At 42.1% G+C, this 22859-nt stretch overlaps 1 protein-coding gene across 1 annotated transcript in view; it reads left to right on the forward strand.

The window, feature by feature from the left end:
- The window catches only part of CDH13 (cadherin 13), a 445458-nt gene that overhangs the window by 370428 nt on the left and 52171 nt on the right, over positions 1-22859 (forward strand). Inside the window, exon 9 of the mRNA XM_033069460.2 lies at positions 22285-22467. Within this exon, the coding sequence (XP_032925351.1) occupies positions 22285-22467 (183 nt within the window). The remainder of the gene's footprint in view (positions 1-22284; positions 22468-22859) is intronic.

Below are 22859 nucleotides of genomic sequence, written 5' to 3' on the forward strand. Positions count from 1 at the left end.
GTCAGGAAATACATGAAGTTGTCTATTTAATCTCCAGATAAACACATTTCAGCGGTACATAAAACAACAGAGTGCCTGCTTTATAACCTGGGAGCAGCTGAGAAACGCTTGCACAAGGCAGGGAAGGGTCTGTGAATAGAAATGATGATTCCAACAGTGGGGATTTGGGGAGGAGCACAGAGGCACTGTGCTGCTCCTCCACATCTGATTTTCCTCCCAGCACTCCAAGTAGGCTCACACAGTAAACTTGCATTTTTGCCAGTCCTTGTTCTCTTTCCCCTCCATTTGCCACTGTTCCTTTCCTGCCCTTTGTGCAGTTGCCCTGATTTGTTGTCCTCAGCTGATTTGAGCCACCCTGATGCAAACTCCTCTCTGCCTTTTGCAAGCCTTTGGTTGTGCTGGGAAGGTCAGCAGCAGCTCCTGGTAATAACAGCAATTCTCACTGCAGCTGGCAAATTCTCACCACAAACCCATTGCAGTGCTGACTTATCCTCCAAAGGCTCCTTCCATCTGCTTCTGCACACAGCAAATATCCAAACACTGCAGAAAAGCCATAAACCCACAATTTATTGTTCTCTGCTCCAAGAAGTGAAGGTTAATATGCTTCCTCAATGTGGGCTATGAAGTGTGAACTTTATGACAGATATTAAGGTCAGGATTACAAAGTAAACAGTAGCAGTGAGAGTTTGGAGTACCTCTAGCACAAACACGTTTGGGTGAGGAGCTGGAGAGCTGAAATTAAAAAGGAAGGAAGGCTCAGACAAAGGCTCTTGAGGGGAAGCACAAGCTAAACAAAGATAATGTAATGTCTCCAGACCTAGTCTTGGAGCACTTATTCAGGGAAGCTGTATAAACATAATTATTAGCAATCATTGCCAGGAGTGGCTATGTGATTTTCCACCAGCTGGAATTTTGCAGTTGCCTTCAAATCAAATTAGGACTTTTTTCTACAGATTTTAATTGTAGTGGACATTTAGAAATTTGAGTATTTTCCCTGATAATTTTTCCCCTCTAAATGTACTGGTGAAGCAGTCCATGGAAATTTCCTTTGGTTTCACTCTTCCCCAAGAGTGTTTGTAGCATATTGTACTTCATTAACTGTCCAAAGAATTCCAGCTTCAACTCTGACTGCTGGCAGCTGACACAGAAACTTCCAAGAAACTTCACACAGCTGCTCTTGCAGATCAAGACACAAAATGATGCATCAATTTATTTTCTCAAATTAACTTTAAGGGTCTCTGTTGGGAGACTTCGTTTGGCTGGGTGACATCCGGTGACAAAAATCCTTAGTGTGGAAACAGAAATTTCTACATGTGGTATTAATTGTAGAGTGACTCTTAAATCATCATTGTCTTGTTCATAGAGTCACAGAATGATTTGTGCTGTAAGGGAACTTAAAATCATCTTGTTTTATGTGCCAGGGTAAGTAAGGACACCTTCCACTGTCCCAGGTTGCCCAATGTCCAACCTGGCCTTGGGCATTCCAGGGATCCAGGGGCAGCCACAGCTGCTCTGGGCACCCTGTGCCAGCCCTGCCCACCCCCCAGGGCAGAATTTATTCCTAAAATCCAATCTGATCTTCCCTCTTCCAGTGCAGAGCAGTTCAGAATGTAAATTGGAGGTCAGGCAGTGAGTAAGAGGTGACCAGGCATTTCCTTCTTGGTCTTGACGAACCTTTTACTCCACGTATAAATTATTTCAGTTCCCCACCTGTGCAATGCAGAATTTTAACAGCAATACCAAGAATTCTAAACCTCTTTGTCTGACACGGCACAGCTGATTTGAGAAGTAACAAACAGAGGAACTGTTGTGAAATATCACTGCAATCCCACACGTTCAGAAAGCCACACTGGTGATGTGCCTGCAGCATCTGTGGGAGTTCTGTTTTAGAAGCAGGATTAAACATGATAACACACTATAGATCTTAACATACTCAATTTGCAGCAGACAAAACCCTATTTAATAGCAATTACACAATATGTGTGAGCTGCTATCATAGCTGCAGTTTATATGAGCAGAGGGAATTTGTAAAGCTGAAGTCTATTCATTCAAAAATAATAGTTTATGTGGCTGCTTGGACATTCCACTAGGTTGGAATGAGTTTTTTGATCAGTTTATCAATTCCTTCACTGACAAGTGAGATTTTAAGATTTTTCTCAGCAACACTAAAACTGATTTGGCTACTCCAAAATTTGCTAACCATCTGTGCACACGAATCAAAATGTCAGGATTATTTAGACAAAATATCTTTTTTTGTTCTGCTCTGAAGCATTAGAATAGACAATGGGTAATATTCAACATGCTAAAAGGAGCTTATTCAAATAAAATTTTTAGCAAATGCCTGGGAAAGATACTAATTTTGGAAAAAAATAAAATTATGTAGGCCTGATTGTGTCATGAACATAGAGGAATGAAAATGGTGTTGTTACATGTAAGAAAAAGCAGCTTAGGGGGCTCATACAGGACTCCTTGCAGTTACAGTCTTTTTTGAGGAAAATGGAGTTTATTCACACACTTGTATCTCCTCCTTTGGCTTGTTTCCAGGACTTTTCGCCTTCGAGTTCCAGATGCTTGTTTGCTTCAAGGGCAGCCCTTTCTGCAGCCGTCTGTCCAACAGTCACTTAATATTTATTTGTTTTTACAAATGTGTTCCCTTGTGTTCTCAGCCCATATGTCAGGAAAACGTGTAAGCCCAGCTCTACACGGAGTATTGATGTTATCTTCCCTTTCCCATTCTAGACTTTCACTCTATTAGGAAAATCTCAGTTGTTTTCCTCACCCAATATTTCCCTCCAACACTACTGCTCTGCAGCCAGTCCTTTGGAGTTTCTAACTCCTGTTCTCCTCTTGATGCAGCTTTTATAGAGATTTTTTTTTCGCTTCCCTGTGCTAATCACTTGTGTCCTCTCCTTGATATTTAATTTACCCAGTGCTGAAATTTATCCTTTAAAGTTCCTTCTGCCTGTTGCCCATTATTTTTTTTAAGACAAAACAAACTTCCTGTTCCAACTAACCAAAGAACAAACTCTTGGGTTTTCTCCCTTTTTGAGCCTATCCTTTAGCCAGGAGTCTGTTAGGAGGCTGCTCTGAATTTTAACAATTAGCTTTAAATTTCCCTCCCTCTCCAAACTCCTCGAGTCTGTCCTTTGATTCTCTGAGTGTGATCACCCCACATTCCTCAAACTCTCTGCTCCTGTTTCCAGGTGCTCCTCAGTGTCCTGGGACACTGCAGAGATGTGCAGCACACTCCTGACTGCTTTTTACTGGGTGATTTCCCTTTCTCTCTGCTCTTATTTTCATCATTTTTCTGCATGGAAAGCTTTTTTTTTTTCACTATATCACCAAAATCTCTCTGTGACCTTTGTCCTCTCCTGATCCTCCTTTTGTCCCCATGATTTTCCCCCTTTTTTTATAATTTCTGGAAGACCTGCCTTTTCCCATCCCTTGTTTCTATCCCCCAGTGAACTCTCCTTCCTGCCCTCATCACCTGCTTTCCTTTTTGTTGTCAGTGCCTTACACTGGCTGTTTGCTCAGAGCTCACACAACTCTGTGCACACCTTTCCTGCCTTCCATCAATCGAGCCCTGTCACTCCTGGCTTCCACACATCCCCTCCTCTGCTCCTTTCAGGTTTGATTTCCTCCTCCCCAGCTCATTTGTTGTGCCCATCTCCAGCCACTGGGGCTGGCAGTGCCCATACATTACCTGGCACTGTCAGATGTTCTTAGATCAATGATTTTGTTCCATTTAGAAGACTGATGGTGAGGAGAGCGCTGCTGTCCTCGAGAAGTTTAAAGGGTTGAAAGGAATCTTTTAGCTAAATAAAAAATCTAAAAAAAAAAGTTTGAAAAAATCAAAGGAGTTATGTGAGGAAGTTTTGAAAGAAACATAAGGAAAATCAATCCTGCTAAATAAGTTTAAATCTAAACCAACAGTTGTCTGGAATAATATCAGGGAAGAAGATTTATCTGTAGCATTGATATTCTTAACTGCCTGCATCCAAAGTGTGGCTCCCATCCAAATGGAGATGGAAGTGCAGTTTCAGACTGGGAAGTAAATCTGGATTTCTATACATATATAGAGATATATATATATAAAAATAGAAATACAGGCCAACAGGTGTCTGCCTACCAAAACTGAAGACCTGATGTTTCATTTTCCTAAAGCTGCACTTTCTAACAAGGGTTAAACCAAAAAAGAAACCCGGGTTTACTTGTCTGCTTCACAGAGGCACAGAATCATTTAGGTTGGAAAAGAGCTCTAAGATCAACAAGTCCATTTGGAAATAACACAATACATTTCCATATTTAGAAATAACACAACTGGCATTTGAAAACAAAGAACATTGCTTCTGATTAATTGATTCAGGGCTGAAGGAAGCTAGGAAACCTGTGTATGTTTGAAGACAAATGAAGGGCAGGCTTTCTGATGTAGCAGTTCTGACCTTTTCAAATTTTCCATCTTAAATAATAATTGAAGCCATAAGTAAATAAATTCAACTTTGCCTGCAGATGTTGAACTCTTTAATGTCCTTTTCCTGTGACACAGGCACTGCCTGAAACTCCTGGCACAAACAGGTTTATCATGCCCCATGCTAGGGCTGGCTGACAGTCCCTGGGAACTGTTTCCTTCCCTCCAGGTTTTTGATTAAAATGCAGTTCCAGCCAATAAATCTGGGAGGGTTCTGTGGCTGGGAGGGTCTCTGTGTCCCAGGGGTATTTCCACTCTTTAATCCCCCTGTACTCCCAAGAGAATTAAATTACAAAGAGCCTGGTTTACCTGTTGGGGCTGGTTTTGGCTGTTTGGAGCTGGAGGGAGCAGCAGGGAGCACAGAGCCACTCTCAAGGGCTGCTGGATAAATCAGGGGTGTCGGCAGAGCTCTGGGAGAGCTCTGCTTTGGCAGGATCAGATGGCTCACTTTGGTGTCAGTGGGGAACAGCTGGGACATCATTAAAAGGTTCTGAGATCCAGTTTTAGGTGAACTTCACTTCCCAAGGATGCCAGACCTGCCTGTTTCCCTTTCCTCCAGCTGATCAAAGAGCAATATGTGAGCACTAATCAGTTTTAGATGCTACTTACTCCAGCAGCAATTGCTTTAATGCAATCAATTAAAAGGAAATTTTAATGATCTTAATAATTGTGCTTTTAAAGGGAACATGGCAGTTAGTATCGAACTCCTAATTTATTATTTCCCATGGAGATCAGTTTGGAAAATCAAAACACAGCTTTTAAAATGCAGTCTCAGTGGTTTATTTTTTATATCTGCACATTGACTTTGTAAATAATGACAGCATAGAAACAATGAAGCAATGCATCTCTCTCCATTTCCAACTTCTGTGCAATGGGAGATGCAGGGGAAAGGTTCTGTTCCTGCCTGGATTCAGCAGAAAGTAGGGCATGTTTCCATGCATCCTTCCAGACAGGAAAAGCAGCTCCTTGCTCTCTTTAATGGACTGCTTTCAAGGAAAACACTCCACTTTAGCTGCCTATAAATGCAGGCTGGGGTTCTAGTCAGCAGAAATTCAGCTACATGTTGCACATCTGAATTATTTATTCAGAAATAATAAGTGTGCTTTATCAACACACACTGAGAGGATTACCTGTGGTACATGGGAAAGCCATTGTAGAGCTTTTCCTGAACTAATTTGGGAGTATTCAGGAAGCACCTTATCCACTTTTTAATGCCTGGAGTCCAGACTATAGGTTGAAGCTCACTTATCCCATCAATGTACTTTTCTTAAATTCCTAAAGTATGGGCAGCATTACAAATGTTAATGCCACTATTACAGGATCATCATTTAAAAATACCAGCACTCTCCAAAGGCTCCAGCAGCATGTCATTTCCCTACTTTATTAAAATGAATGAACAGATGTACAATTTATTTCTGCTGAACTATCATCTAAATTCATAAGCTATTTCTCATGTGCCTGAAATCCTTGTTGGTTTCCCATTTTCTTTGCCTTAGAAAAAAAAAAATAATAAAAAAAATATTCCACTCTCACATTTATCACTCTGGGGATATGAATGAGAAGTATACTCTCCACTTCATTCACTTTGGACTAATACCCCCAATACAATTTAAATCCCATCTCTTCAAGGCTGTTCTCAAAACCCAGGCTCTGGGACAGGCAGGATCTGATGGAAAAGTCCCTTGCTGTCTGTGCAGGTGGCTCCAAGGCCATTGTCCCCAAGGGGGCACAGAGCAGCTGTGTTTAATCTTTTGGGCTGGTGCTCACAGTGCCACTGGAGGAGATGCAATTTCTCAGCTGGATGATGCAGGAAACCAAAGAAGGGACAAATAATGGCTGGGAAGTGGGAGAGGTGAGAAGGTTGGGTGTGATTGGAGTGAAATTTATGGCTGAGGAGCAAGTGTCAGCTGGCCCCAGACACTCCAAATGTGATTTCTGTGCCTTGCAGCAGAGTGGAGACGTGGCAGGTGCTCCCTGCAAGGGATAAACCAAACAAGACAAAGCAGAGATTGGAGGGAATGAAACTGTGCACGTGAAACAGAGATGTTGCCATGGAAAAAAATGAGCATAAAAACCCCAGACAGGGCTCTCAGCCTGTCTCAATCCTGATTTGTTGGCAGGGTTTGTGGGCAAGGCAAGGGTGGCATTTTGCTTTAATTCCATGTGAGGGATGAGTGGATGACACGTTACAGGGTTCTGGCAGCATTTCTCCTCTAAACCCTATTTCTAAGGGTTTATATTGTAAGCAAATTTTTTTTAAAAATCAGTGGTTTGATGTTGAAAATTGAATTTTCAGGCTCAGATTGTGGGGTTTAAGCCTTTTTAATTTTTAGTTTTGTTTTGGTTTTTTTTATAAAACTCACTTTGGCAAAGAGAGGAGTGGAACAGAATGCAAATCAATCTGCCTTCTTCATTTCATAGCTGCTCCAGAATTTTAATTCAGGCCTTTAAATTCCTTTTTGCTAGACAATTCAGGAAAATGATGAAGTAATGGCTGAGATTTGTTAAAAGCATGATTTTCTCCAGAAATCTTGTCTGCTTGGCAGGAGCAGTTTGTTCCTGTGGGACTGCAAGGGAAGAGTTTTAATTCACTAATAAAAACAGAGGAGTTCTAAGCAGAGCAGGAATTTTTCTACAGTTGAAGCCTCAAAACAAATAAATTTCAATATCTAGTGCTGCCACTCTTGCCCCCTTTGGATCCTTCCCCAGGCTGAGATCAGAGTTATTTTTCTCTCCCCCTTCCTTACATTTTGTTGCAGAAGAGGACATGAGCAGCTAGGATAGCTGCAGGCACAATTTTTTATCTGCAGAAAGGAGGGCAAGAGTTATTTTGCAGTTCCACCCTGTATCTCCAGCTGTCAGCACCAAACCCAAAATAATGAAGAGTCTTGGATGAAGGGGAGTTTCAGACTGGAGTCTCACTCAGGAAATTCTTTCCTATCACTTGGTTTTGGCACAGTTAAAAAAAAAAAAAAAAAAATCATGGCAATCCAGTGAACTTCCTGGGTGTTCATGAACATCATGAACCTTAAAAATGCTAGAAAATCAGCATATGTGTTTTGTTCTGTATAGATTCCTGGATTTGGGTTTCTCATGAAGCTTTCAGGGAAGGGTTCTCAAGATATCCCCAAATTCCTCCCTCCTATTTATGCAATTTCCAGTATTTGATTATTGTTTCCATTAAGAGCTTTGGGGTAACAGTCTCTATCCTTTATTGTCCACAATTCCTTCTCCAGCACAGAGCAAGTGACAAAACCAACATCTGCTGTCTGTGGTTTCTTCTCTTTTCTTCCTCAGCTCAGGAGGAGGAGGGTGCAGAGATTTAGAGGGTTGGATGAGATGGGATTTTGCTGCTGCTGTTTTCTCTACCTGTGGTTTTGTGTTTGATGTGGGAATTGATTAAGTCATTTGGGTGTTGTCTTTGTGTTTGTTTTGGGTTTTGTAGCAGAACAGGCTGAGGATATTTCAGGCACAAGGCAGAGCCTGCAGGAGCTGAGTAGGGCTCTATGGGGCTCTGTAGGTTCCCAGCTTTGTGTCCCATTTAGGACACTCTGATCTTCTCTAACACACCAAACTTCTGTCCTGCAGCTCCTTCTCTGGGCTTCTCTTAAGGTAAAAATGCTGAGAGCTGTGCCAGGGCTTGTCCTGTGCCCACAGATGTGCCCAGGGCTTCAGGAGGAAATCCATCACTTCCAGGGATAGCTGAGGGTGAGCTTCATTAACAGAATGTTTTATAACCATGGAGCACTTTTCATTCCAAAGAACCCCAAAGGAACACACAGAAAATGGATCTTCTCTGTGGGCAAGCAGAAAATTAAATTGCAACTTTCTCCTGCTTGCAGAGAAAACAGAGGTCTGAGACTTCATTTCCTTTATTAAAGAATTCTACTCAAGAAAGTTGCTTTAATTTCTGAGGAAGCATTGCAGGTAATGGCTAACCCTGATGTTGCATTTTTACATTAAAATCTTGTTAATGGGCAAAGGGAAGCCCACCTTATATACAAAGCCAAGAATTTAATGGTAATAAAAATGAAAACTAATCCAAGTTCATCCTAATCCAACATCTGATTGAATTACTGAAACAAAGAAATCGTCTTCAACTTGGAAAAATTTTCAATAGTGATAATAGGACAGATATAAAAGTGTTGTACACAGCTTTCTTAGCTCCTACCCCTTTTCCTGCTGTTTCTCTCACCATTTCCTTGCTCCTCTGGGCCACAAAGTTGGTTTATTCCAGTCTCTGTGGTCAGGGTGTTGTGGAGTCCTTTCCCAGGACAAATGGAATGCTCACCTGACCATTTCCCCCTCTGCCCTTGGGATCATTTGAGGTCATGTCTGTGTCTTTGAGAACAAGTTTTTGTGTGTTTCTCCCTCTTCTTTGGCCTGAAGCTCCACGTTAGGGCCAAATTTTCCATTTTCTCTGTGTCCCTCACTCTGTCAGATCCTCTCCTGCCCTGTGGAGCTGTGATAATCACCCAGCCCAGGGCAGAGCCTGGCTGGGGCAGCAGCCCCAGGATGCACAGGGAGCAATCTTTGTGCACCAGATCCTTCTGCAGGATGCAAACCTCACTCACAGGAGCTGCTGGACACTTGGAGGTGAAGTGCATCGAGGTTTTCAGGGAACAACAAGAGGAGCTTTTTGTGTTTCATCCCACTTGGTGCTTCAGGTGCCCGAGGCACAGAGCTGTGTCTTTAATGAGCTCCCAGCTCCTGTCTGGAATCACCACTGTGCTCTGTCACAGCTGATCAAAGGCTCTCTGCTTACAAGAAAAATGAAGTGGTTCTCAGCTAAACAACAGCAAGAACCCCACCAGAAGTGAAAGTGAGACCAAAAATCTGGCAGAGGGACACGCAGTGAGAACCAGGAGGAGTTTGAGTTCCCAGTGAGGGTAACCAGGACAGGCACAGCTGAGCCATGCCAGCGTGTGTGGCTGTCACAAAGGTCATTATCCAGCTCAGTGCAGACAATTCTTCTCCCTCTGGTTTTCCTTCCTCCCTCCAAGCTCAGTGCCCCTGACTTTGAGTGAAAATATCACAAGTGATCGAAGTTGCAAAGCCCAGCAGAATACTAAATTAGAAATTAAACAAAAATGCTCATCAGCTGGAGCACAGAAGTCCTGGGCAATTTTTCTAATGCTATATTACAGCAATTGGAATGTATATATATAATTTTTTTTTTCCCCTAACTGCTTCACTCACTGAATTGATTGAATTAAATGTGTTCTGTGGTGCCAGCAAACCTCTGACCCCAGTTACTCAGGATAATCAGGGGGTAATCAGCCTGCTGTGATCCCAGCTCCAAAGGAGCAAGAATATTCTAAGGTTCAGGGAGCCAGAGCTGGCATTAATCACATGTCGTCAGGGTTTGATTATAAATCCTAAAGACCACCAAATTGATACAACATGGTTTAATCCACTAAAAATTAGGTATCTACATATTAATCACCGAGTTGAATATCTGCAAGTGATTGCTTTTCTAGTAAGTGAAGTCAGGTGTCAATGCTTTGGAATGTCCCACAGTTAGTCATAAATATAATGATCAGCATCAGCACAAAAGCAGCATTAGCCAGATTAAAAAAAGATTTTGTTCTAACCTCAAATAGATTTTTTTTTCCTCCTGTTGGAGTTTTACAGCTCCATTGAAATTGTTCCTTGTGTTTCTACTCTAATTATGAGCTTACTCAGAGGCAAGAAATAGGAGATGTTTCTGAGGTACCTGCAAGCACAGCATTTTTCTGCCTTCCAAGGGGAGGAAGGGTGGCTGCTTACAGTATATCACACTGCTGTGTACAGAAATAAAGTGGTATTTATTGTCCCTTAAAATGATTTCCCCTAGAACTGGCAAGCTCAGGTGAAAAATCTGTATCTAGAAATGTGTGTCAGGATCCAATTAATTCCTGCTGTACTGGCTGTCCTTGGGAAGAGCTCAGTGTGGCAATATTGATGCAGATGTATGAGCACATTTCATGGAGGATTCTACAGGAGGAGAACCCATCTCAAAAGAGAGCAGTAGCACAGTCCCTTAATGAACTCGTGCCTTCATACCTGTCCTGATTCAATAAACATTCAACCCTGTTTGATATAAACTGCAGATGACACCCAATTCTTATTTATCTTATTGGTGCCACCTGTATTTCCTGGGAATGGCCTTTATTTGCATGAGACATTTGTTGTGCTTGGAATCAGAGGACCTAAGCTGCTGCTGAAGGATTTCCAGAGTGTTAGCTGGGATCAGGATGAGGGAATTGCACAAAAACTGGGCACTCCAGCAGGTGTCAGGTGTGTGGCTGTCCCCCAGCCCCACCTTGGGGCACTCCTGTGCTCGGGGTGATGCTTCTCCTTCCAGCAGCACCTCCCAGGGGTGGCTCCCACAGGAACCACAACCAGCATGTGGCCGTTTGCTGTTCATAGAATCATAAAATCACTGCGTGGTTTGGGTTGAAGGCACCTTAAAGCTCATCCCATCCCACCCAGCCATGGTAGGGACACTTCCCACTGTCCCAGGTGCTCCAACCCCAATTTCCATCCTGGTCTTGGGCACTGCCAGGGATCCAGGGACAGCCACAGCTGTGCCCAGGTCTCACCAACCTCCCAGGGAACAATTCCTGCCCAAAATCCCATCCAGCCCTGCCCTCCTTCAGCTTAGAGCCATTCCCCCTTGTCTATCACTTCATCCAAAAAAATATACATCATATACAGAAACCCCCCTCACTGCTGGGGTCTCTCAGGCTCCACATTCAGGTGACCCTGCAGCCCACACAAGGCAGGTCTGGCAGGTTCATTCCCTGCTTTGGGTGTTTGGGCATCACTTCTCTCTGTGCAGAGCACAAGTGCAGAACCTTGGCCTGTTTTGAGCTCCCTGCTAATTCTCAGTGCCCAGACAATCAGCTGGGGAGTCCTGCCAGTCATTCCCAATCTCCAAACAGCTCAGAGAGAATTCAGTATCAGCACAGAAAAATACCCTTAGCTGATTTTTATCTTCCTTATTACTAAAAAGGAGCAAATGGAGGCTTAACCATTAGCACAAAACATATCCAGCTGAGGCTGCAGTGCTGTTTGTGTTCCAGAAGGATGTGTGTACAGAGAATGTTTGGGTAGCAAAACATAAATTACTGGTGAGAAAATGAAAGGGCCCTGAATGCTCCCTCTGTGACATTCTAGACAAAAAATAGGCACACAACAGGCTCTTACAAGAGGAATGTTCCATTTTCCTTTATCACAAATATTTTTCTTTCAAGGAAAGATGAAATGAGCACTGGCAAAAGGAGCTGGGTGGTGGGAGATGGAGACCATCAGTAGCCTTAAAGCAGCAAGCAATAAATCCATTTAGCATAGCTGAGACTTTTCCCTGACCTTTTCACAGCTGTGCAGTGCCAAACCACACATCTGTTGCTGCAGTCTATGCTTCAATCTCAGAGCTTGCAGAGCAGGATCACCCCAGCTGCCAGTGAAGCCCCCTAAGCCTGCCTGTGGAATCTCCCCTCCCAGTGCTGCATGGGCAGGCTCACACCACCCATGGCCATTAGTCAAATACACTGCATTTATTGCTGTTACAGTAATTTCACGATTATAAGCCACACGTTACAATACAGAGTGTGATCAAAGGTATCTGTTCTATCCCCATCTGTTGAGGGTGGGGGCAGTGATCCTGATCTCTGTGGGAGATATTCTGCTAATGGGCCATCCATTGAAACCAGGCAGGGCATTGTTCTTTATCTTTTCACAACCCATCCTTCCTCCAGCCAGTCATTTTCTGCTCATGGCCATTGAGTCCCACTGTGGCACTGATAAAATTACTGCATCCCATTGGGAGTTGCTCCAGCCAGGGGGAAGAGCCCAACATTTCTTACCAAGATAAAAACAGAGGTTTGGGACACTAAGGGAGCCCCTTTCTCCACTGGACTCCAGAGGAAAACCGGATTTCTCCACATCACCACTGGAGCTCCAGAGGGAAACTGCACCTTGTACAGGAGCACTGCTCCAGCTGAGCCACATCTGTCACTGCAGGAGGATGCAGCCACCATGGAATGGGACTGCTGCCAACACCCTGCCTGACGGGTGTCAGGTTGTACTCTGACTGTGTCAGGGTTTGTTCCTTGTAATACTGTATTTCTATTTTAATTTCCCTATTTTAATTTCCCTAATTCCCATATCTTTGCCTGAAAGCCCCTTGATTTCAAAATTATAATAATTTGGAGGGAGGGGGTTTGCATTCACCATTTCAAAAAGAGGCTCCTGCTTTTCTCAGCAGACACCTGTCCTCCAAACTAGGACACTGTGCTAACAGGGTTAGAGGCCCCAGGTCTTCGTTGTTCCCATCCTGAGTAATGAGAGCTCAGTGCTCACCTGGATGTTCAGGATATAATAAAGATTTTTCTGCTATGAGAGGAAAACAGAAAAAGGAAAGAGATCATTAATCATGAAAGTTCACTTATGTCTCTGATCTCTAAATGATTATTCTTGTATCATAGTTTTTTGATAGAGCAGTAATGTTTTGCTCAATGAATGTTGAGCCAACTGGATGTAGACTGGGTAATTTGAGAAAAAAAATCTTGTATATCCAGTAGAAGAAACTATGTGCAGTAGACTTCATTCATCACTTTGTCAGCAGACTTGGAAGACTTATTGTGTTCAGATGGATTGAAATATGGAGTGTTCAGCCCAAATTCTCCTTTCCCCACTCAGCTTTTCACAGAAAACAAAATGCTGGCTCGAGATTTCATTTTTTAAATTCAGACAGATTCTGTATCACTGCAGATTATGCTGCCTGTAAACTTCCATCTGTACCTCCTGCTTCCACTGGAACAGTGTGAAACCTTGCAGAGTTCTTATCTGCTTCCAAAATAGAGTTTTCAAACCAGGATAGCTTCAGACAGCTCTCAGCTGGAGATCTTGTAAATCTAGGGCATCTCATCCCCATCAGCTGGCACAACCTAAAATGCCAGAAGTTTGGGGAATTGATGGAATTTGTAGCTGAAATATTCTGGAGATACAAGTTGCTTTGAATGCTTGGAGTGGGGCTGCTCAGCACTGCCCACCAAAGACCCCAGGAAGAATTTGCAGCAGGGTGAGAACATCTGCTCTTGGCAGCTTGGGCTTGGATCAGCTGTGAGCTGGCACCAAGAATTGCCCCCTTCTTTGCAATCCCTGCCCTCCCAGGGCACAAAAGGCAGGATTTCTCATCTGCTGCACATGCTGCTTGTTCTCCAGCAGGCCAAAGATTCTGACACAGAGAATTTCTCATTTTCCTTGCAACTCTCACCTCTGTGCAAAGACCAGGAGTCTTAAACTGGCCAGGATATGGCTCCTTTTTGAAATATCAAGGTACCAAAATAGATGAACAAGATGACTCTAGATTTTTAACTTGACTTTTTTTTTGTTCTTTCACCTATTAGAATTAAGCATTCCTTTCTTTTTGTGTTGCTTTTTATGGTTTTTTTTTTAATTTCTATTAGTTTAGTGCTTCTGTATAGCACTAAAATGCAGTTTTCATACCTTGTCTACTTCCTAGAGGTAAATATGATCATAATTTAGAAATCTTCAATAGGTTTCCTTTGCTGAAGGTCTTGTCACTGTCCAGCTCTCTGCCCATCAGTACTGAGCCACATTGCATTTATTTATACCTGGGAGCAGACTAAATCCCTTAGAGAAATTTCTCCTTCAATCCCCTCAGTCTCCCAAAATTTCTAGCAAATTAACTCTCCATATGTTAATGCTAATTTTAAGAAACAAAAACCTTCATTGTCGTAAAATTCTCCTTTTTTTCTACCAGTTTAATATTCACAGAGGAGTAAATTCACCTCTGCTGCTGTTCAGGGACCTTCATGGTGCAGGTAAAGCTGCAAGAGTGAAAGAGGATGTGTTTTCTGAACACATTCTTTGTCCAGGCCCCAAAATTGTCACATTCAGGGAAGCAGTAGGAGGAATTTGTTGCTTAAATTAAATTAATCCCACAGGAATTCCTTGCAAAATGAGTCATTGGTGATTTCCAGTTTTTCCTTTAGCAGGGCAGTATCAATGAGTTCCACCATATATGTTCAGATGTTCAGCATCAGAAAAGTTGGTTTGGGCATAGAAAAGTCTCTGCTAAAAATGAAAAAGGACAAAAGGACCATTTTTCAAGGCCTCTTTCCCTTCCCTTCCCTTGTCACCGTCATTAGGATAAGTGGGGGAAAAAATCCTGCAAAACCTTTGTGCTCCTCAAATCTGGTGGCTGAGAAAAGAAAGAAGAATCCAGTGAGGTGCATTCAATTTAAAGTTCATTCCATCTAAAGAAGACATCCAGCATCTTAGGAAGAATACAGGCTTAGCACTGCCCTTGATGGGAAGTGCACTGGGGAAGAAATGAGAGGAGCTGGCTGAATTCAGCACAAGGGGCTCATAAATGTGAAAGGCAGAGCTCTGCCTGCTCCCTGGGCAGGTGAATAGGTGCAGCCTGCTCCTCCAGCCCTGCTCAGCAAGGAGCAGCATCTCCTCTCATGCTGTTGTTTTAAACATAAGGTTTGTCCTACCTGCAGTGAAGGGATTTTTTATAGCTCAGGAAATAACATCATTACTTGAGGTTTTCTCCAAAGTTCCTTAAATGTAATAAATAGAGTGACCTTTCACTGTGCTCTGTCCACCTGGAGAAGGAGTATTTGTTTTTTCTCTGATACAACCATCATTCTAGAGGTGTCCAATTATTTGATTTATTCCAGAAACCACTGAATGCACCTTGCATTTATAGGTTGAAGAGTGAAAAAGAATGAATCATTTCTAAATTATTTATATATTCAGGAAAAAAAAAAAAAAAGACAGCATCTTTGTCTTCCTTCTGAATCTTCAGACATTTGATATATACCTGGAGGTAGCAGGCTTTGAAGCAGGTATTCAACATATGATTAATATGTGTTAGAATTATCTTTTTGCCTTTGCTCAGAGAGGCTCTGAGCTGGGCTGAGAAAGAGTCAGAATCTTGTGTAAACAAAATCTTCAAAATAATTCCAGAAAGCAGCTGTTTTTCAAGTAACCTTCACCAGCACTTATTTACAGTCCCCACATGGCTCTTTAGTCTTCTGCAAGCACATAAATGAGAGGATTGAAACCAGCACCAGCTCTGAATGGGCTTTCAGTGCTGCTGTGGGGAAGAAACAGGGAGAAAGTTCTGTAAATTAATTTATGGCTCTTGTGAGGATCTTATTCTGTGGGTCTTCAAAGGTTTCCAAAGATTTATGGTGTCTGCAAGAAGGGTAGGAGGATCCTTCCTTCCTTCCTTCCTTCCTTCCTTCCTTCCTTCCTTCCTTCCTTCCTTCCTTCCTTCCTTCCTTCCTTCCTTCCTTCCTTCCTTCCTTCCTTCCTTCCTTCCTTCCTTCCTTCCTTCCTTCCTTCCTTCCTTCCTTCCTTCCTTCCTTCCTTCCTTCCTTCCTTCCTTCCTTCCTTCCTTCCTTCCTTCCTTCCTTCCTTCCTCCCTTCCTCCCTTCCTCCCTTCCTCCCTTCCTCCCTTCCTTCCCACCCCATTATTTTTTCATTCTAACCCACTACAGTTCAATGATGAATTTTAATACCTGAAGAGTTCTTGAAGTGGTCTCAGCCCCAGCATTAGTTTGGTTTTAACCTGATGGGAAAAACAGGGGGTTTTTTCCAGAGGGACATTTACCTGGAACCTAATTAATAAGTTTCTTTGAGTACCTTTCCAAGCAGACTCACAAGCAGCAGAACAAAATGAAGCCGTGCTGAAACTTCCCTTTTTTCTGTTTATTCATGATGAGTATCAGTGGTTTTAAGCATCTTTGTGTTTTTCTATAAAAAGGCACAAATTCAGAGCCTACAGACATTGGAGCATGTTCCAGAGAGCAGAATTGAATCCTTAGCCTTCCATTTACCTAATTGATCTTTTGATTGGTTGCTCTTGTTGCAGACTTGCAGACAAAGATTTTGCAGACAAAAATATTCACTCAGTCCTTCATTACTGAGTCCTGCTTTTACTTTGCAAAGCAACTGGTGTGTGCCTTGAAAGATCACAAAGCATTTACAATGCAGAGGCTGTGAAAAGTCATCCAAAAGTAAAAACTGAAAATGCATCCCAAATTATTATGGTCCATTTCAGATATTTGAAAAGTTGTTGTTTTTGGTTTTTTCCCTAAGCTACGACTGAATTCTTTCTGTAATTTCACCAGGGAGGTGGAAGAATATTATGTACTCAGAAAAAAATATAGAATAGGCAGAAAGGAACACTTTCAGTTAAGAAATAATGCAGTGCCTACGAGCCAGCATTATGGCAGCAAGACAATGACAATAATAAAGCCTGTTCAGGTGACTCACAGCTATAATTTCTGCTTTGCATCTCATTTACACCATCAAATCCTTGTCATCCCATAATAATGCTTTATATTTATGGGGTGTCTTTCATCTAAATGGCTTTCCAAGTGTTTCATGTGTTGCTTGGTGTGCAGCTTACATCAGCTTCATCCATCACTTCCATACAGATATTTTTGTAGTGAAATAGAGCCACTCTTTGTGTCCACAGTCTCAAGAAGAAAAACACCTTTAAAATCTGCAGAAGAGGTTAGGGAGGTGTAGCACCAAGCTGCAGTTCACCTTGACCACACCACTTTCCATTGAATTGCTGCAGTGGAGGGTTTGGTATGAAGTGATTTTGCTCAGGTACAGTTTTCCAGCCCTCCAGGGACCCAGGGTAGCAGGGCAGCACCCTTAGGATGGGAGGAACGTGGCTGCAGGATCAGCAGCACCACTCTGGGCAACACACAAATACTATTTCCTCCTTTAGCTTCCCCTGCCTCAAGCACCAATGACTTGGTTTATCCTTCTTTGGCAAATTGGCTTTGTGTCCCTCTGAGTTCCCCCTGAAATGCTCATTTCTGACATTTATGATGACATTCCTGATTGATTCAGAGTGCAGACCTTTGTGACCACTCTGAAAATTCATTTGTACTTGGAGATGTTCCAGGTACAGAGTATGGAAAAGACGTTGTTTCCTTGGCAAATAAATCCTGGAGCTCAGGTGCATTTGTGCTGAATGACAGCATGCAAAGGAAAAGGCAAAAGGAGCAAGCAGGTTCCAAGAGATTCTATTACTTGTCATCACATTCTCAGGAAATTAGACAGACAAAATATGGTCACAAAGGCAGTGGGCTTCAGTGCAGGGAGATAATTGCAATAATACAATTTCTCTGTTGAATTTCTAACACAGACATATGAATTAATACATCCCATTATTTTCCATCTTTTATGGTATATAGAAGAGGAAACAAACACTTGATAGCAGCACAGAATACCTTCCACTGGAACATCACCCTGATAAATGCAAAGTGACACCGAGTTTTAATTTGTTTGTTCCTGATTGGGAATCACAGCGTGCAGAATCTTAATGAGCCATTGGGTAGTGATCACCCACCCCAGGCACGTTTGTCTTGCTTTGTGTTTGCTGCTTGTGGCAGTTCTTTAATTTGGGTGTCAGGGCCCCACTCTGGGACAGTTTTTTAGTGGCTTCATAAAGGTGTCACGCTGCTGCTGGACAGGAGACATCCAGGTGATTGTGATGCACTTAAATTCATCTCTTCATCTCAGAGAAGTCGCTAAACAGAATCTCATTTGCTACAGGAGCTTTAATGAGGCTGTGAGACAAGAATCTGGTTTTCATAAGGTCTGGGTGTCATTTCCAGCTGTGTCTGAAACTGAGGTGGGGTCAGTGCCTGGATTCTCAGGTGACAACATTTTGCAAAGGGATCTTTTTGTATACCTGCCCTGTGGTGGGAATCTGACAGAGCTGATTTGTCTTGAGACCACCCAGAGGAAATTTTTGCCCACAAGAGCTGCCAGTGCACTGTCCTGTCAGCTCATGTTGTGTGCAGGAGGATTTGGCTCAGTGTTACCTCCAGCAGGAAACAAAACCACTAAAGGAAGCTTGCAAGATGCAGCGAAGGGAGGAGCAGCATGCTGGGCTGAGCCTCTGCTCAGGCTGTGGTTGAGCACAGCTCTTCTGGACACTCCTGATGTCCCTGCCATCCCTGAACTGACCCCTGTGCTCTAAGAAATAGCAGTGGCTCATTGGCACCCTCCAGGACCTCCACGCCCCATGGAACCACTCACAAGAATCCCAGTGTCATTTTCTGATCCCTCACAAGAATTCCTGTGTCCTTATCAGATCCCTCACAAGAATTCCAGTGTCCTTTTCTGATCCCTCACAAGAATCTCAGTGTCCATTTTTGATCCCTCACAAGAATCCAAGTTTCCTTATCTGCTTCCCATCAGTCCATCATGATGGCAAACATTGCTGACTTGTCACATTTTCAGGTCTATTTATGCACCCTCACAAGCCTCACTCTCTTCATCTACATCCATCACTGCATTTCCTCAAAATCTTTCAGTTCCCCATTAACTGCTGTTCTCTCAGTGTTTCCCTCCAAGTTTGTATCAGTCCATTTTCTGTGTATTTTGTCACAAGATTTTGGATACAGGAAAAGAAGAACTGCATCTTTTCTCTCCCTTCTATTTCTAAAACTTTAAATATGACAGAATTGCTAAAATCTCTGGGCTGTATGCATGATAAGCACAATAAGTGTCAGTGTGGCACATCACAGAGCAGGTTAACCTCACATTTCAAACACTCAGAAGCAGTAAATTCACACAGCTTCTTCCAACAAACCCCAAAAAAACCCCTCTGGCCTGGGGTATTCACCTTCTAAGTTATCAGTGTTAAAATGGCTCCAAATGATAGCAGTTTAAATAAAGTACTGAACTCATCTACTTTATTCTTAATTTATAGTGGTGCTTAGGGGATGTGCAGATATTTAAAATGAGTAAAATCAATTAACTTGTGATCCAATTATTTGTGTTATCCACTCTGGGGTTTTATTTTAGAGCACTGGTTCAGATTTTCCCAGTTAAGCGCCGTCCTTTGAGAATGTAAAACTTTCACTGTGAAATAAGAGGAACCTGTGGTTATTTTTTCTCTGTTTTCAGTCCAAATTCCTATTTTTGCCCTTTCATAGTATTTAAACTCCCTTTTTACACTTTTGTTTTTGAAAGGGACTCAGTATAAGTGTAACAGATTTTTCTAAATGTTGGGAGGTTTATTACTTAAATAAAGGTGGCTCAGCAGGCAAAAGAGTTCACCTGCTAGATAAAATACACTCCATTTTTCTAGGCCACATGGTCTCACAGTAGATATCTGTCTTGCAATCACAAATCTGTGATTTATTGCACTTTCCACATTATAAATTTAGAGTGGACCTCTGTGGTCCGATCATTTTGCTCTTCCATCCATCTTGAACAGATTTTACTCTAACGTTCCAGACAGCCTCAAACATCCGTGTTTATGTGGTTGTTTCCAAAATGTGAAGGATGCTGGGGTGAGGGTACCAGTGCACCTGGGATTGTTTGGCTTGGCACAGCCTTTCCCTGTGGATGTTGGCATTTCCTTGACCTGCAGGAGTCAGAAGCTCAGCAGTGCTGTGCCCCCAGCAGCTCCATGTGCCCTTTCCTCTGCAGCTGATGTTTCTGAGTGCTCCTCCTAAACAAGGAGAAAACAGGGATGCAGAAGAAAGCCAATCCTAGCTGAGATATCCTTGATTTAAATATCCTTAGCCTGATAGTCCATAATTTTTGAACTAACTGGCATGCCATGGCAACCTTTTCCATCACAGTCTGGCACTGGTGGGAGTAAAAATAATAAATTTCTTGCACAGACTTCCCAATAATGTGAATAAAAAAGCCATATCTTAATATTTTTCCATAAAAATTCTTACAGTTCCCAAGGTGAACCAGGAGTACTGAACACTTAATTGAATCAGACTGGAGGATTAAGGCAAAGATTTTTCCAAAGGATCAATATGAATTAGGAGCAGATGCCTGGTCAAATCTAAGGGTTAGATTCTTTAGGATTAGGCTCCTTGAAGTCTGGTCACCTTTTTATGCAGCTGAGTGGAAATTGTTGGGTACTGAACACTTATGGAAAAAATTCTGACCCTTATGGTTCTGCTGTCTCATATTATGCATGCTCAACTTGGGACAATATGAAAAAATATAAAAATATTATAAAAATAAAAAATATCAATAAAAAATATCAATCAGGCTCATTGGTTATTTGAAATCAGAGTAAAAGGTCCAAGTCTGCTTAACAGTGACAACATTTGACTGAGCCAGAATGAACAAAATCTTTGTAATTCTTCTGTTATTTCCAAGATTCTTAATAGAGTTTCCCTTTTGTTTCAAAGTAAGTGAAAATATTGTATTATTGTATTGCATTATCATTTTGAGTTAATTAAACTGCAAATGAGCTTAATGAACTGTCTGAAACAAAGCTCAATCACAACCTGTTACATATTAGCTATCAAAATCAAAAGAATCTTTAAATTCTTTGTTAGACACACCAAGGAAGGCAGAAATAGCCAGTTATTAATGTCATCCTTTTATGTAATCAGGTTTGAGGCTGGAAAGCTTAAACTGAATGCATGCACTCAAATTATACAGAAAAATTGAAAAAGGGTTTGGGAAGATAAATCAAATCTATTGGAAAAGGAAGAAAAACAAAGATAACTGAACACAGGAGAAGACATCGTCACCTTTTCTTTATTTTCATATGAAGAAATCCACTTTACCTACTATTTGTCCAGATTGGGAAATCTATATATTAATAAAATGCCATTTTCTGGATTTGGTGTTTACACAGACTCTTCTGCAGTGTTATGATTTTTTTGTGTTCTGTAAGACAGAGGAAAGGACATTTAGTTTATTCAGGTCTTGAAGACACTTGGGTGGCTCTTGCCCTTGAGTGATGCATTGTCACCAACGGTGCAGCTTTTAAGGAGCACATGTACAGCAAAAACCTATTTGTGTCACTGAAGTTTGTAATTTTGGCCTTTTGAAGGCTTAATCCCTAGAAATGCTAAGATTTCCTAATGATCTGTAATGGCAGTGCTGATGTTCAGCACTTCTCAGGATTAGGTCTGTTATCAGCCTGGTTTATCCACCTCCAAAGCAGGTATTATCTTATCACTCTCATATACAGGGCTTTTAGCACGTCAGCCTCAAGTACTTGAAAGGTGAGGAGTGTTATTAAGTCTGACCCTTACAAGCTTTTCCAATGGTTTGCTTAATGTTTTTTTCCTACATAAATAAGAACGATGGGGAATAAACTAGAATTTTCTTACAGGGTTGAATCGTCCAGCAACACATTTCACAAGGTCATAAAACATTCTTCCACTGCAAAAAGAAAGCAGCACTGACTTTTAGTTATGCAGACAAAATAGTAGCATGAAGTCCAGTTATTTTTGAGTGTCTTAGAGCAAGCCCTCACAACAATGCTCTGGGAGTGGTTTTTGTGAGACCTGTTTTGTGTCTTGATAACAGCGCAGTAAAAAATGAACATGGGTGGGATTATTCATGAAAAAAGAAAAGAGTGTAAAATGTAAAAGTGGATTTGTTTGTAAATAAAAGTAGATTTGAAGGAAAGGGTGGTCTGTACAAGGCAGGTTCTTCTTCCCTCAGTTCCCTTTCTATGCAGCACTACAGGTGTTTTCATGCTTCACTTTCCAGTAACATGAGCTGAACTGTCTTCTTGTGATCAGACCCTTCCCAAGCTCCATTCCTATCACAGCACTGCTTATCTGCCATCTCTTAAATGGAGAAGCTGAAATGTGCTACCTCATATTTCATAAGTGAGAATGCATTATTTAAACCCCACAACATTCCGTGTCGGTCAAGGATTCCATCTTCCTCCTGCTGGGGTAAATAATTCATGCTGCCTAGGATATTTCACGTGTGTGTGGTCATTAAGTGGAAATAGCAACGATTTCCTCTGTGTGTTTTTTTTCCAGTTCCAGGCCACGGTGAAGGAGGGGGTCACAGGTGTAATAGTGAACTTAACTGTGGGCGACCGCGACGACCCCGCCACCGGGGCATGGAGAGCTGTCTACTCCATCATTAATGGGAACCCAGGGCAGAGCTTTGAGATCCACACCAACCCCCAGACTAATGAGGGAATGCTCTCTGTTGTCAAGGTAAGAACAATCCCCTCCTGCCCTGTATTTTTGCTGTCAGGTTCATCCTCTGGGGTCACGGCATAAAACGAGGCACAGCAGGGATAGGTTATTCAAGAATATAAAGTTGGCAGCCAGCTCTTGTCCAAACTCTGTGTATAACCCCTTCTTCTGTCACAGTAACCTTATTATTTTAGCCACAAGGACTGCCTGTTCCTGGCTGTATTGCCACTGTGCTTAAATAACACCCAGATTTGCAGTAATCATTGCGTTTAATAGTGAGATCAGACAACAAAGTTTTGATGGTGCTGGAGGCACAATTAGAATTTGAGAGTCCCATTTTGTCCTCACTTAGAGAACACATTCAAGTAGCAGGGAAGAAAGGGGCATGGGTTCAGACTGAATCCACATTT

This window comes from Catharus ustulatus, chromosome 11 (genome assembly GCF_009819885.2).
Source record: "Catharus ustulatus isolate bCatUst1 chromosome 11, bCatUst1.pri.v2, whole genome shotgun sequence".
NCBI classification, from domain to species: domain Eukaryota; kingdom Metazoa; phylum Chordata; class Aves; order Passeriformes; family Turdidae; genus Catharus; species Catharus ustulatus.